This window comes from Triturus cristatus, chromosome 11, assembly GCF_964204655.1.
Source record: "Triturus cristatus chromosome 11, aTriCri1.1, whole genome shotgun sequence".
Classification (NCBI taxonomy): domain Eukaryota; kingdom Metazoa; phylum Chordata; class Amphibia; order Caudata; family Salamandridae; genus Triturus; species Triturus cristatus.
This window is the reverse complement of record NC_140594.1, coordinates 626436944-626452757: the sequence shown is the minus strand read 5'-3', so window position 1 is coordinate 626452757 and position 15814 is coordinate 626436944. Positions and strand designations below refer to the sequence as shown.

The 15814-nt window shown below is 43.6% G+C and overlaps 1 protein-coding gene across 1 annotated transcript in view; it reads left to right on the top strand.

Moving 5' to 3' along the window:
* The window catches only part of KAT6A (lysine acetyltransferase 6A), a 1365605-nt gene that overhangs the window by 896686 nt on the left and 453105 nt on the right, over positions 1–15814 (top strand). Inside the window, exon 11 of the mRNA XM_085634070.1 lies at positions 14615–14776. Coding sequence (XP_085490196.1) covers positions 14615–14776 — 162 coding nt within the window. The remainder of the gene's footprint in view (positions 1–14614; positions 14777–15814) is intronic.

Below are 15814 nucleotides of genomic sequence, written 5' to 3'. Positions count from 1 at the left end.
GTCAGGGGCAGCTAGCTAAAAAGTTGTAAAAAGGGGCGTGGCCTCTGAACACCTCTCTGCAACGCAGCTCTCTGGCGCATACTTGAGGTACCTGGTGGGCTAGCTGGCCCCCCAGGGACCCTCAGGATTGAGGAGGCATTAATTCTCCAACTTAAAACGTGCCACAGGGCGTGTTTACAGACATGTCACCTCAGACCACGCCCCCTTCCTTCACCATTGTGCAAACGCGCCCCGTGGCAAGTTGTAAGTTGTGGAATTAATTCTCTTTCAATACTGCGGGTCCCTGAGGACCAACTAGACCAACAGGTATCTCCAGTATGCGCCAGGGTGCTGCGTTGCAGACCGGTGTTCTGTGGCCACGCCCCATTTTACACCTCTGCAACACAGCTCTGTGGCGCTTACTGGAGGTACCTAGTGGGCTAGTTTGACCCTTAGGATTAAAGGGGACTTAATCTCTCAACTTAGCACGGCCACAGGGCGCGTTTACACAGTGGTGAAGGGAGGGGACGGTCCTGAGGTGATGTGTGCAAATACGCTCTGTGGCGCGTTTTAAGTTGGGGAAATAATTCCCCTTCAATCCTAAGGGCCCCTGGGGGCTAACTAGCCCACCAGGTGCTTCCAGTAAGCGACACTGCGCTGCGTTGCAAAGAAGTGGTCCAGGCCGTACCCCTTTTTACACCTCTCTGCAATGCAGCTCTGTGGCGCTTACTGGAGGTACCTAGTGGGCTAGTTTGACCCTAGGAACCCTCAGGATTCAAGAGGACTTAATCTCCCAAATTAAAATGGCCACAGGGCACGTTTACACAGTGGTGAAGGGAGGGGAGGGGGCCTGAAGTGACGTGTGCAAACACGCCCTGGGGCGCGTTTAAAGAGGTAGTTTTAATCCCCTGCCCATTGTGTTCCCTAGTGTATGTAGGTGTTTTCACTGTATTCTAAGTGTCTTTTAGCATAGCACTGGCTCTAGGACTGGTTAGTCAGAGTCAGTTACCACCAGTACCCGTCAGAAAAAGTTGAGGGTACAGGATGATTTTGCAACAAGGCTTCTTTCTGCTCCTCTGTTTGTTCTTTCTGCACGTCTTCTTTCTTCCTGCACTTTTCTTCGTCTTTGACTTCTGTTGCTTCTTTCTGCATTTTTTTTTCTTTCCGTGCGTTTTTTCTTCTTTCTTCACATGTCCTACCTCTGTAGGCATAGTTAGAAATTAGCATTTAAAACACCTTAGAAATTCACTGAAAAAGCCATGTGTTTCAGGCACGTTATAGTTAGGAATTAGCATTTAAATTCACTGAAAAAACCATAGGTTTCAAGGGCGTTATAGTTAGCTGGACATTTTGCTCGTACAAAACCATTGAAATTCCCCCGTTATAATTAGTTCAGCTAACTATAACTCGCGCGCCCACAATGCACTCCTGATGATGTCACATATTACATCATTAATGACATGGTCAGTGACATCACTGATTACATCATCCTTGTGATAGAGTGGCAGACCTCCTCTCACCCTAATATAACCTTTGATACACACATACAAAAATAGAAACTAACATTTTCAAAACAATGGACATACCAAAACCAGTTACAACAACCAATTCAGTAATTCTAAGATATGCATACACATCCACTCATTCACCAACAGTCCTCATATATGTACTCACTCATCATATGTACTCATACACCTATACATCCTGTTACACACCGCCACTCATCCATAGAGTTATTCACACACATAGTCACTCATGCTAATAAAGAATCAAACATCCATTTACTTGCATATACAGTTATACACACACCACCACATTTACTTCTACTGAAACTTACACATACTTACTCTTTTGAACAATCACTTATAGAAACGCATACTTATTCATACAGGAACTCTTCCAATCTCTCACTCTCACATATACTCACTTATTATATACGCCAATAGTCAAATATACTAGTTTAAAACATATGTAGTTACTAATAAAAACACTATTGAGACAGTCATTCACTCACTAACACATCCATACACACACTCATCCACCCATACTGCCCTGCACACATACTGTCTTCAACACATACAAATAGTGACTCACTCATTCATGCATGTATGCACTAAATAATACCCCCCACTGAACCATACAGACACTCGTACTCGAAAAACCAAGTAATAACCCATATAGACACTCATGTAGCTACTCACCAACCCATGCAGCCACTTATACACAAAGTGAGAGACTGATACAGATATTTATATATATATATAAAAACATTACTCACTAACCCATTTATTCACTAAGACACACTTAATCAGTCAGTTATATAATCAATTTTTCATTTAAAAAAATCATCCATTTAGACACTTATATACCCATTTATTCTTCCATCGACCTTAAGATATACATATATAAAACGTATTTAATTTTCAGAAAAACACATTCACTGTATGATGTCATCAGTGATGTCATTTGAGATGTCATCAGTGATGTCATGAGTGATGTGACTGACCATGTCATGAGTGATGTAATATGTGACGTCATCAGCAGTGCATTGCGGGTGCTCAAGTAATAGTTAGCTGAACTAACTATAATGGGGACATTTCAATGGTTTTGTACGAGCGAAATGTTCTGCTAACTATAACGCCCCTGAAACCTATGGCTTTTTTCAGTGAATTTCTAAGGTTTTTTAAAATGCTAATTCCTAAATATAACGTGCCTGAAACACATGGGTTTTTCAGGGAAAATATATATATATATATATATATTATATATATATTCACTGAAAAAACCATAGGTTTCACACACGTTATAGTTACGAATTAGCATTTAAAAAACCTTGCAAATTCACTTAAAAAACCATAGGTTTCACACATGTTATAGTTAGCTGGACATTTCACTCGTAAAAAACCAATGAAATTCCCCCGTTATAGTTAGTGCAGGCAACTATAACTCACGCGACCGCAATCCTCTGCTGATGACGTCAGATATTACATCACTGTATTTAGACACTTATTTACCCCTGTCTTCTTCCATTAATCTTTAGCTATACAAATATTTATTTTTCATAAGGACACATATGTCATCACTGATGTAATATCTGACGTCATCAGCAGAGGATTGCGGTCGCGTGAGTTATAGTTGCCTGCACTAACTATAACGGGGGAATTTCATTGGTTTTTTACGAGTGAAATGTCCAGCTAACTATAACATGTGTGAAACCTATGGTTTTTTAAGTGAATTTGCAAGGTTTTTTAAATGCTAATTCGTAACTATAACGTGTGTGAAACCTATGGTTTTTTCAGTGAATTTGTACGTTTTTTTAAATGCTAAGTTATGTATTTATTTATTATTTTTTTTTCAGGTTTTTCACCGTGCGCGCACCGTGCGCTTCGTGCACGGAGCGCGCTGTGGGCACTCGGTGCGCTTCACGCACGGTGCCGTGCCCGCGAGGTGTGCGCACCTCGCGATTTAAAAAAATAAAATAATTGTTTTGTTCTCCCTTGGGGGTCCTTCTGTGACCCCCTGATCAAGGCTAGGGGGTCAGGAACTGTCCACTCTGCCCCCTTTTCACGTTCTCCACCTTTTTTTTTCACCCCCTCAGACTGCGAGAGACAAAATGGCGGCCGACACTTCCTGGTTTCGACCGATTCGAATGTTTACCGACATCTAACAACCAATCAGAATTGCGCTCGCGCACGGCAGGGTGCGCGCACGGTGCGCACGTATAGATATTGATATGCCTTTAAATGCTATTTTCTCAGGAAATACTGAACAGATTTACACCAGACCTGCAAAAGGCACTTCCTTGACCTTATGGCCACCTCTCTGCCAAATTTCACGTAATTCTGTTCAGCCGTTCGGGCTGTAGCTGCGACTAAAGGTCCTATGGAAAAATGCATGTGGGAAAACGCGTTTTGGGAGCCCCCCTTTTTCTCGGCCCCCGCTTGACGAATCACCCCGAGACTTTAAGGGTAGGAGCTGAACGGAGCGGCCCATTTGTTTTGAAAAGTTTGCGAGGATTCGTCAACCGGTGCCAAAGTTATTCAAAATAGAATTTTGAGATTTCCTATGGAAACTAGGTTGTAACTATAACTATCTACTGGCGACCGCCAGTAGATCATATATATATATATATATATATATATATATATATATATATATACACACACACACACATAATTTTTTTACTGTTATTTATATATATATCACTTAAAAAACCATAGGTTTCACACACGTTATAGTTAGGAATTAGCTTTTAAAAAACCTTGCAAATTCACTGAAAAAACCATAGGTTTCATACATGTTATAGTTAGCTGGACATTTCACTCGTAAATAACCATATAAATTCCCCCGTTATAGTTTGTTCAGCTAAATATAACTCGCGCGACCGCAATCCACTGCTGATGACGTCACATATTACATCACTCATGACATGGTCAGTGACATCACTCATGACATCACTGAAGACATCTCAAATGACATCACTGATGACATCATCCAGTGAATATGTGTCTTTCTGAAAAATAAATATTTTTATATATGTATATCTGCAGGTTAATGGAAGACTAAATGGGTAAATAAGTGTCTAAATGGATGGTTTTTTTGGTAAAATTAATTGTATAACTGACTTATTAACAGTATCTTAGTGAATACAGTGATGTAATATGTGACGTCATCAGCAATGGATTGCGGTCGCGTGAGTTATATTTAGCTGAACTAACTATAACGGGGGAATTTCAATGGTTTTTTACGAGTGAAATGTCCAGCTAACTATAACATGTGTGAAACCTATGGTTTTTTCAGTGAATTTGCAAGGTTTTTTAAATGCTAATTCCTAACTATAACGTGTGTGAAACCTATGGTTTTTTAAGTGAATTTGCAAGGGTTTTTAAATGCTAATTTCTAACTATAACGTGTGTGAAACCTATGTTTTTTTTAGTGAATTTGTAAGGTTTTTTTAACTGCTAATTTATGTATGTATTATTATTTTTTTTATATATTTATTTTACAATAAACTACCTATGTATATAGTTATAGATTGACTGTATCCTGTAATAAGGAATGGCTCAGCTCTTTTTTTTTTTTATTTGGATAAAGTTGAACAGCATAGTTAATATCTTCTATAAACTTATAAACAGTTTAAAATGTTTTTTTATTTTTTTTAAGGGTTTTTCACGGTGCGCGCACCGTGCGTGCACCTCGCGATTTTATGAAAAAAAATAAAATGTTTGTTTCACCCTTCGGGGTCCTTCAGGGACCCCCTGACAAAGGCTAGGGGGTCAGGAACTCTCTACCCTACCCCCTTTTCACGTTCTCGACCTTTCTTTTTCACTGTCACACACAAAATGGCGTCCGACAGTTCCTGATTTCGACCGATTGGAATGTTGACTGACATCTAACCACCAATCAGAATTACGCTCGCGGACATTTGGTGCGTGCACCGTGCGCGCATATAGATATTTATGTACTTTTAACTGCAATTTTCTAAGGAACTACTGAACAGATTGACACCATATATGCAAAAGGCACATGCCTGACCTCAGGACTACCTCTTTGCCAAATTTCAAGTAATTCTGTTCCGCCGTTCGGGCTGTACCTTCGACTAAAGGTCCTATGGGAATATGCATGGGGAAACCGCGTTTGGGGACCCCCCATTTTTTCTCAGCCCCCGCTTGACGTATCACCCCGAGACTTTCAGGGTAGGAGCTGAGCGGAGCGCCCCATTCGTTTTGAAAATTTCACGAAGATAAGTCAACCGGCGCCAACGTTATTCAAAATAGAATTTTCAGATTTCCTATGGGAACTTGGTCCTAACTATAACTATCTACTGGCGACCACCAGTAGATAATAAATGTATTTAAAAGAAAAACTAAAACCCATAAAAGTCCTTTTTTTATCCCAATAACTTTACACCCCTGTTAAATTACCACCCCAATACCCACTTAAATCTTAAATTACCCTTGGCACCCTAAAACCAACCTGAACTCTAAAACCCACTGTGACCCCTAAAAATGCCTCTGCACCCCAAAACCCACCCATAACCCTTAAAATACCCCAGCACCCCAAAACCCAAACTCCCCTGTACCCTAAAAATACCCCTGCACCCCAAAACCCACCCTGAACCCTAAAAATACCCTGTACACCCCCAAAACCCTAACCCACCCAAACTCTAAAAGTTCCCCAGCACCCCAAAACCCAAACATGCCCTTAACCCTAAAATTACCCCCTGAACCCTAAAAATACCCCAGTACCCCAAAATCCAAACTTGCCCTTAACCCTAAAATTAACCCTGATCTCTAAAAATAGCCCTGCACCCCAAAACCTACCCCCACCCTGAACTCTAAAAATACCCTGGCAGCCTAAAACCTGAACCCACCCTGAACCCTAAAAATACCCCGGGCAACCCAAAAACCAAACCCACCCTGATACCTATAAATCCCCTGAGCACACCAAATCCCAAACATTCCCTTAACCCTAAAAAATTTCCCCATAACCCCTAAACATATACCCTGAACCCTAAAAATACTGTGCATCCCCAAAACCCAAACCCACCCTGAACCCTATAAATACCCCAGCACCCCAAAAACTAAACCCACCCTGAACCCTAAAATTACCCCTGAACCCCAAAACATATACCCCTACACACCAAAACCTTATACTTGCATATAAAAAACATATGCTTTTACCATTCATGCATTTACAACTAATTTCATTGTAAAAGCATGCGTGGTAAAAGCATATAAAATGTAATGCCATTTGTTGTAATGGCATTGCGGAGTAATGGTAGTTGCGTTGTCATGGTATGCGGGGTAAAAGATTTGTTGTAATGGTTGTTTACCCCGACTGCCTCTTTGGGAGGGTCTTCTTTCGCAGCAGCAGGGGACGGTCCTCCACCCGAACCTGTCCAGCCTCCACCTCCTTGCGTGGAGATTGAGCCGCGACAATTGATTCCATTTGACTTGCCTCCTGAAGTCAGTGATATCATTTTGGCAGCCATGCGTCCCTTCACTAAATCGGTATACGCCTGCAGGTGGAACAAATTTGTGGCATGCTGCACAGCAAAGACTGTGGATCCCCTTTCTGCCCCTCTTTAAGAAGTCCTTTTGTTCCCTCTTTCTTTGGCCCGGCAGGGCTCTGCTCTGGGCACTATTAAGGGCTATCTTTCTGCAATTTCTGCCTTTCTCAGGCTCCCTGATCAGCCCTCTCTTTTCAAGTCCCCTGTTGTAAATAGATTTCTCAAATGCATTACTCACCTTTTCCCTCCTATTCCTTTTGTGATGCCACTGTGGGACTTGAACCTGGTTCTTTCTTATTTGATGTGCGCTCCTTTTGAGCCGCTTCACAATTGTCCTCTTTGTTTACTAACTTTGAAGACTGCTTTCCTGGTTGCCATCACCTCCGCTAGGCGCGTGAGAGAGCTCCATGCTCTATCCTGTAAACCTCCTTTTCTGTCGGTTCATCCGGATAAGGTTGTGCTCCGTACTCGTCCTTCCTTTTGCTAAAGGTTGTTACTCTCTTCCACATAGGGCAAACTATCACCTTGCCCACTTTCTTTCCGCCTCCGCACCCTTCCAGAGAGGAAGAGAGGCTCCACCGTCTGGACCCAAAACGTGCGCTCTCATTTTACCTGAATCGCACACAACAGTTCCGGGTGGATGTCTAGCTTTGTTGGCTACGTAGGCGCCAAGATAGGCCGGGCTGTACACAAAAGGACTATCTCCCGCTGGGTCGTCTTGTGTATCAAAGCCTGTTATTCTCTGGCTAAAAAGGAACCTCCAGTGGGGTTGCGCGCCTATTCTACCAGGGTGACAGCAGCAACTACTGCATTGGGACGTGGTGTCCCCTTGCAAGACATCTGTCAGGCAGCCATGTGGGTCTCGCTGCACACCTTTACTAAGCATTATTGCCTTGATAGTGAAGTCCCGAGAGACGGCTTCTTTAGCCGTTCTGTTCTCCGTGACTTTCTGGTGTGATTTTGGTTCGCAGACCCACCACCGGGGTTGGTATTGCTGGGGTATCTATTCTAAGGTAATGGATCTATCACTAATGTGTCTCTTACAGATCCACAAGTTACTTACTTTCAGTAACGATATTTCTGTAGGAGACATTAATTAGTTAGTGATAGATTCCTTACCGCCCACCCATCCTCCCCGTTCTACGAACTATTTTCTAGGGTTAAGGTCATCCCATTCAGGGCCCTAGTTTCAATGCACCAGTGGTCAGTATCTTGCATGGCTCTGCGTTCCTGGCGCAGAAGGTCATGTACAGAACTGACGTCCGCGCGCGAGGGCGGCGTCTAAGTAGCTGCCGCAACGTCAATCCGGAGATCATGATTCCTACGCTGGACGCGGAGCCGCAGGACGCCACCTTCCGATACGCAGGGGTACTGCTGATAAAAACTTTCAGGATCCAGTCTGACGCCTGGGGGTAATTATAAGGTAAGGAATCTATCACTAACTAATGTCTCTTACAGATATATCATTACCGAAGGTAAGTAACTTGTGCATTCATGTTTGTAAATGTTAATGTAAATTCTATGATGTGTAAGAACGTTACTTGTAAAGCCAGTTCTGTAGCATGTGTATCCTCTCTAAAGTCATAAACAATAGCCTTCACCCTTTAAAGAGCCAGTGGAATGGAAGCAGATTTTGGAAATGGCACTCTAGAAGATTTACTGAGCAATAAAAATTAAACTGAGAGACCTACTGTCACTTTGATCAATTCTGGGACAGTAGCTTTCTTTGGCTTTTTTTTTTATATTCCAGAATTTTAGGTAACATCCAGCATGGATACACTCGGTTTTTATACACTTTATTTCAAAGCACTATATTTAGAAATAAAGTACAGCTTGTTGCAGGCTTTTAGATATGAAAATAGGATATGTGACGGTGAACCTTGCCAGAGAGGACTTCTTCTTTTTTTTATATATATTCGTATTGACGGTGTTTACAAATAATACATGAAGCATTTGAATACTCCAGGACACCATAGAGACATGGGAGGGAATTAATGATCATTTAAATTTCAGCAACACATTCCATAGCTATGAATAGACAATGAACAGGCAATTGTTGGATAACCTAAATGTACATGATCTGTCACTCGTTGCGGGGGTTGTACAAGTTGGGGCTGTTCCTTGCTGCCTTCCATGTTGATACCATAGAACCTTATCCAGGGACCCCATACCTTAGTGAACTTACTCGGACACCCTCTGGCCTTATATGTGACCTTTTCAGCTGTCCATCGTGTTTTTCCGTTCTTGCAGATGGTGGGGGGTCTGGAACACCCCAATATTTGGCCACATCCTACTTTTCCACTACAAGGCCCAGATTACTAAATAGGAGATTGGCTCTAGGGATATCTAAATTTGTGGGGATACCCAGCAGGATTTATTTAGGGTCAGCTGGTATTGAGTTCTTCAATTATACTATTCCAGTATTGGTTAATGCCAAGGCACTCCCATATTGTGTGTATGAACGACCCCATCTCCGCCCCACAGGAGAAGCAGCAGGGGGAGTCAGCCCTACCAAATCTGTGCAGTCAGGATCTCTCATAATAAATCATATGAAGGATGTTAAGTTGGATCATTCGAAGTGTGGATTTAATTGCAGCTTCCCTAGTGCGTTAAGCTGCATTCCAGTCTAGATCCTCAAGTTCTCCCACTTCGTTTTCGTTTATCTCCCTGCGCTTCTTCCCATTCTTTGAACCCTGTAGGACCTGGATGTGTTCAAACAATGCATGCCAAAGGTTCAAGAACTAGGGCAAACAATAGCATAGACAGAGGGCACCCCTGACGTTTGCCCCTTTCAATAGGGTATTCTGTAGACAGTTTCCCATTTACTCTCACACCCCCGGGTACTTAAAATAACAATGCTATCCAGCCCCGCAATTTGGGGCCAAACCCTTATTTCACCAGGACTTGTCTCAAAATGGACAATAGACGGAGTCAAAGCCTTCTCGGCATCCAATGGCAGCAGCAGGTGGGGGTCTAGGACATTAATAACCTTTAGAAGCTGCTTAGCTAAGATCGCAGCCGGTATTGTCTTGATGTTCGAGAGAGAGATCGGTTGGTAAGAGCCACAATCTGTTGTGGGCTTTACTGGTTTTATGCATCACAAATATCATGGCACTCTGGAGATCGTTCAGGAGGGTGCCACTGTCTTTGCCTCCTTGAATAATTTGAGCAGATATGGGCTTAGTAGTCCAGAATTTCTCTTGAAGAGTTCTGCGGGTATGCCATTAGGGCGCAGTGTTTTCCCGGGGTTTAGATTGCCCACGGTCATCAGCACCTCTGCAAGAGTCACATCCTCCTCTAACGTTTGGCATTCCTCCACTGCCAGGGTCATTATTTTCACTTCTTCAAGGCAGTGACATAGGTGTTGCCATTTTCATCTTGTGTTGCATGTATCCATCTTGTCTCTGCCTCCCTCCTGCCCAGTCATGCCAGCAGTCACTCTTCTTTGGCATCTGCATCATAGAGACACTGATGTGTGGCCTGAATTGCGGCTCTGGCCTCTTGATGTGCTAGTGCTTGGTACTCTTTGTGAAGGATCGCCATAGCCTGCAGCACAATGGGGTCCATTGTTGCGCCTGGCTGTCTCTCTAATTGTACAAGTTTTGCCTCCAGTCCTTCAATGTCTTTGGTCTCCCTCTGTTTTTTTTATGTGCTATGATGTTTTGCGCCCTGTCTCTCAGAACTGTTTTGTAGGCCTCATAATGTGACCACTGAGTCTTTATTTTCACTAAAGTACATTTCCTTGTCCACTCTAATCTCCCGGGCCACAGTCTCATCCCTCAGCTCCCAGGCATTGAGTTTCCACCCTTTCCTGGACCCAAGCGAACGTGTCCCATTTGTAAGCCAGAGGGATGAGTTGTCTGATGGACCCCATGCCAGATATTATGCCCTCTCTATTTCCTCCACCACCCCTGCCAGGGTGAAGATGAAATCTACCCTAGAGAATACCTTATGGGAAACCGGGAAGTATGAATAGGTGTGAGCCATTGGGTGGCTGCAGCGCCATAAATCTGACAGTCCCAGGGTCTTCATGAATCCTGCCAGAGCCGTTTCTCCTCAAATAGTCAGGGTCGGGCTAGTGTGGTCTAAACTTGGGTCTGCTACGTTGTGAAAGTCTCCCCCGATTATATGTTTAAGAGCCGGCCTCCAATAATATCGTGTTATTTTGGCCATCATTTGCTTTTGTAGCCGTTGGGGTGCATACACACTGACCTGGGTTATAGCTCTCTGTCCACAGAGTCCATTGACTGCCACATATGTCCCATTAGGTTCAACCAATGTTCTTTCTATCCTAAATGGGGGCGTTTTCCTGATCAGTATTCTACTCCACAGGAGCCTGTTGTGAATACCGCATGAGCGAGTGGCTTGTAAGTCCTCCTACCTGGGAACCCGCAAGGAGAGCCCCACAGGTGGGTTTCCTGTAGAAGGATTACATTTTGTTACAACCCCTTAACATATGCAGCTACTAGCCCCGTTTAATCTTATTTCCCAGTCTGTTGACATTCCATGACAGTATTGATTATCACTCTTTATTTGCTATGTCAGCCCTATTCATCTAAGTGATGTGTTATTGTCTGGCTCCCTGCCTTGGTACTCTCTGCTTCTTTGTCAATATATCTGGTTTTCTGTTCAGCATTCACCAATAACTTGCCCCCCCAATTATTATACTCAACCACACACACCCCCAGACTCCCACCTCCTCACTCACTTACTCCTTGTCAACATGACAACTCTGTCATAGGTAGGCCAGAGCGGTCTGGAGGAGGAATTCAGTAGGAAGACCCCTAAACACCCTTGAGGGAAAGGCCTCAATGATTGCACTCCGTCCCGGCCAGATCACTCAGATCACATGGCTCACACCACCTTGGCACCAAATTCCATGTCTCTCCCTCCCTAGATGTGCCGAGGTCTTCGGTCTCGTCTCAGCTACCCTGTGTAAGACTGAGGGCACCGCGTTGGTGATAGCAGCTCTTGGCTTTGCGAGCACTCGCAAAGCCAAGAGCTTTGCGAGTGCTCTGAAGGGGGTGGGCGGTCCGACGTCATGCTGACTGACATGATTGTCAGTTGGTTCTCCCTCGGCGTCTTTGAACTTAAGTAAACTGATTCAGTTTACTTAAGTTTAGAAACGCCGAGGGAGCTACGGGCGGGGGGGCTACGCCCCAACGCCCCCAATGGACGCACCTCCACTGGCCCTGCCCGTGTCTTGATCAGGGTGCTGTGTCCAGCCTCACCCAAATCGTCTGCACGTGGGACTCGTGATCTCTCTGGTCTCAGGTTTGTGCATGGTGGGTTTTGTCTCTCCTGGACATCGCGGATTGAGGGCAGGGGATCCGCACAGGTCGGCCACAGCCCTGTCCCCCAGCTCCGTCCTATTGCAAGTGCCTCCCAGACCCACACTGTAGGCACCCTGTTAAGGCTGGAACCAGCACAAAGGCAGCCTCATTTTCACCTCTGGCCACTCTGTTTTGCATCTCAGCACACCAGCTGTATGTTTTTAGGCACAGATGTTGGGATGAGAAGAGGATTTTCGGACGGATTAAGAAACGGGCCAACTGAGCCACCATAGAGAGGTGTTGGTCGGCCATCTTGTTGGCCACACCTCCGAGAGGGTGGATCCTTATGTAAAACAGCAAACAGCATGGAGACCATCCACATTGGAGAGGAAGATAATTATTCTGAAAGCTGTAAATATAACAATTTGTCTAACCTTGAAGTATTTATCAAGAATTATCTTGCATCTGCCTGGCTTATTTTACTCCCAGTAAGATGTACTTAATTCCAAGGCAATTTTAGTCATCATCCTTGGTCTCCATCTCTTCAGCATTGTCTTCTCCATCCACCTTGGCATTCTCCTGCTTCTTAGGATTCCTTGCCAGCTTGGTATCATTTCTGTCTGTGTCCTCCTGAGGGGTCGGGGGGAGGGGAGGTTGGTTGGTTGGTTGTACTCTCTATTGAAAAGACATTTCAGGAACCCAATAGCAGGTAGAGACATTCTGGGCCTGACTCACAAAGTTAAACTGAGACGAAAGTCTGAGTGTATGATTTTTGCTATTCACAAAGGGCATTTACGAGTAGTGAAGTTAAACATTTGTCTCAGTTTAACTTAAGTTTTGTTTTTCTGCGACCAAAACTTAAGTTAAACTGGGACGAAAGTCTAACTTTACTTCTCGAAATGCCCTTTGTAAATACCGAGAGCCATAAAGTAAGACTTTTTTCTCAGTTTACCTTTGTTAATCAGGCCCTCTGTGCTTGAGTGTAAAGACAATACCCACAATAGGACTAACTGTTACAGGGCAATACACTTTTCTTTTTCTTTCATCAGAAAGTCAACCAATTAAAGTCAAGTATGGTGGTCTTCCTTGATAATCACACTTACTGAGCCTATTTGCAAAGTGCCTAGTGAAAATGCTTTTCCACTCCACAGTATCAGGACGTGACATTAGAAGAACTTCAAAACAGTAATATCATGCATACTGTATTATTCGGCCTTTAAAGCAGTTGACGGAGAATAAATGATACAATAGGCTTAAAATAAATGCATTATTTGAGAGTCACACTGAAAAAAAATAGCTGTAGGAGTCAAAAATAAGAGCACACCTGCATCCATTAAATTCAAACCTTACCTTGAGCTACTTTGCCACACCATGTCCGGCCATCAGTTCCTGTTTGGTTCCTGCAGTTAGGGGGCTATACATAAATGTCCCAGAATCTCACTAACCTCAGCACCAAAAACCCGAATATGGTTAATCTGTAAGCGGATGTCTCATGAGAATAGGGAGCATTTAGCACATTTCTTAATTACACCCATGTCAAATCCTTGCACAAGTGGGATTTTCAACTACTTTCCTAAAAGGTTACTTACCTCATCACTGCAGGTCAGGGGAGATCCAGTCACGGTCGGTGGACTAGCTTTTCTAAGTTCCCACAAATACAAAATGTGTACTTTTACTATACCCATCTTTTCTATCCAAAGTGGTATTTAAATTCTATTTATATCTGACTATAGTTTTACCACTGTTTTTGTATCGGTGAAAGTGAGAGGACTCAGATTGTGCTTAGATACAACATGGAAGCGTTTCGGTCTGAAGTAAATGATAGCTTTTTCATTCTTTTGGACATAATTGGTAAGAAATATATAAAACCCAGAATGTGAGCATCATGCAAGGACTGCACTTGGTAAAAAAAGTGGGGCTTTGGAAAAATACAGCCATGCACACTCTTTGGAACTAGTTGCTCTTGATTTTCCCTGGAGATTCTGTGTCATTGCAAGTGTTCTTGAGGGGAAAAAGACTTGCTCAGCAAAGAGCCAAGCATTATTGGAAAAGATGGGTTAAGAAATATGATTATTGGGCATGTTCTTGGAAAAATCGGTGGTCACCGGATACTGTTTGTGGTGGCTTCTGTTATTTTCCATTTGTGTCCTAGAGTCATCATTTTTAGAATAATCGGAGGTTGATTCTGACTCTCCATGGAAGCATAACACAGTAATAATCTGTCCACTAATTCATAATACTTATGTTAAGAATTGGTCTTTATTAACAAATAAGTGAGGGGGTGGTTCTTGTTTTAGAGATATTGTATTTTCTTTTGTTACCTCACTGTTCTGCTTTCGATTTTCTTTAGGTGGATGGGAATGTCAGCACTATATACTGCCAGAATTTATGTCTCTTGGCAAAACTGTTCTTGGATCACAAGACACTCTATTACGATGTCGAGCCATTTCTCTTCTATGTACTTACGCAAAATGATGTGAAAGGATGCCATCTTGTTGGGTACTTCTCGAAGGTGAGCATGTGAGTGAAAGCAAGTATCTGCAGTGTATTTTGCAGGGAAGTCTTAGGTACTGTGCTTATTTTTCCCTAACATAGGCAGCCTATTGCCCATTGCCACTGTGACCCCGCACCTACTCTCAGATGTCTGGTGTCTCTCTGTATGTACTTATAATGCAATTTGGGCTTCTTTTGTCCCCTATGTGGAGTTTCCTCTATGATTGTCTGTCCTGCAATGCTTGTTTTGTTTGCCCTTGTGGAGCACTTTGACCGTAAGTATATATGTCTGTGTTCTCCTGTGGTACCGTAGGTGCTGGTAGTTAACTGTGGCTGCTTTCTTTGAAGTATTTTAGACTGCTCTCCTTTTCTCGGAGGCTACATTGCTGAACGAGTGCTGCCATTGCTGACTCTATGACAATGACTTCTGTTTCTGCCCAGCACCTTCCCCTGCCATACGAGTGAAGAAGCAGTGCCAGGGACAGATAAAAGTGGTTAGGGAGGATGAATGCTAAATGACATAGTGCAGTGAAGGAGGGGGTCGGGTGAGAGGGTTTGCGTATGGGTGGCTGTAAAACCACACAGTTTGCAGACTTGGAAGGACAGAGTACTGGGCTTTCATTCAGGAGGGCACAACACAGCAAGTTTATGACGAGAAATGAGAGAGACAGAAGAGAACGTTCCTGGTCGTGACAGTAGAGGGTGCAGAAGGGGCTGGTGGAAGGTACACAGTTTTGGGATGGTTAACACAGTGGAAACTGCACCAATTGTGTGTCATTTGTGCTCCGCTTGCGTCGTTGACGTCGAGTTGATATCGCTGGAGCTACTTAGACGCGCCCACGCACGCTGACGTCAGTTCTTTCTTTTTCCGCACCAGCAAGCGCAGATCCGGGAAGAGCAAGTACCCCCAGTCACTTTTTGACTGAGTTTTTTCGAGGCCTTTTGTCTCAATTTCTTCGAGTTGATCGACACCTGGTGTCGTAGGGATGCCCGGCTTTAAGAACTGTTTGGACCGTCACCGTATGATGTCGGTGACTGACCCGCACCGCATGTGTCT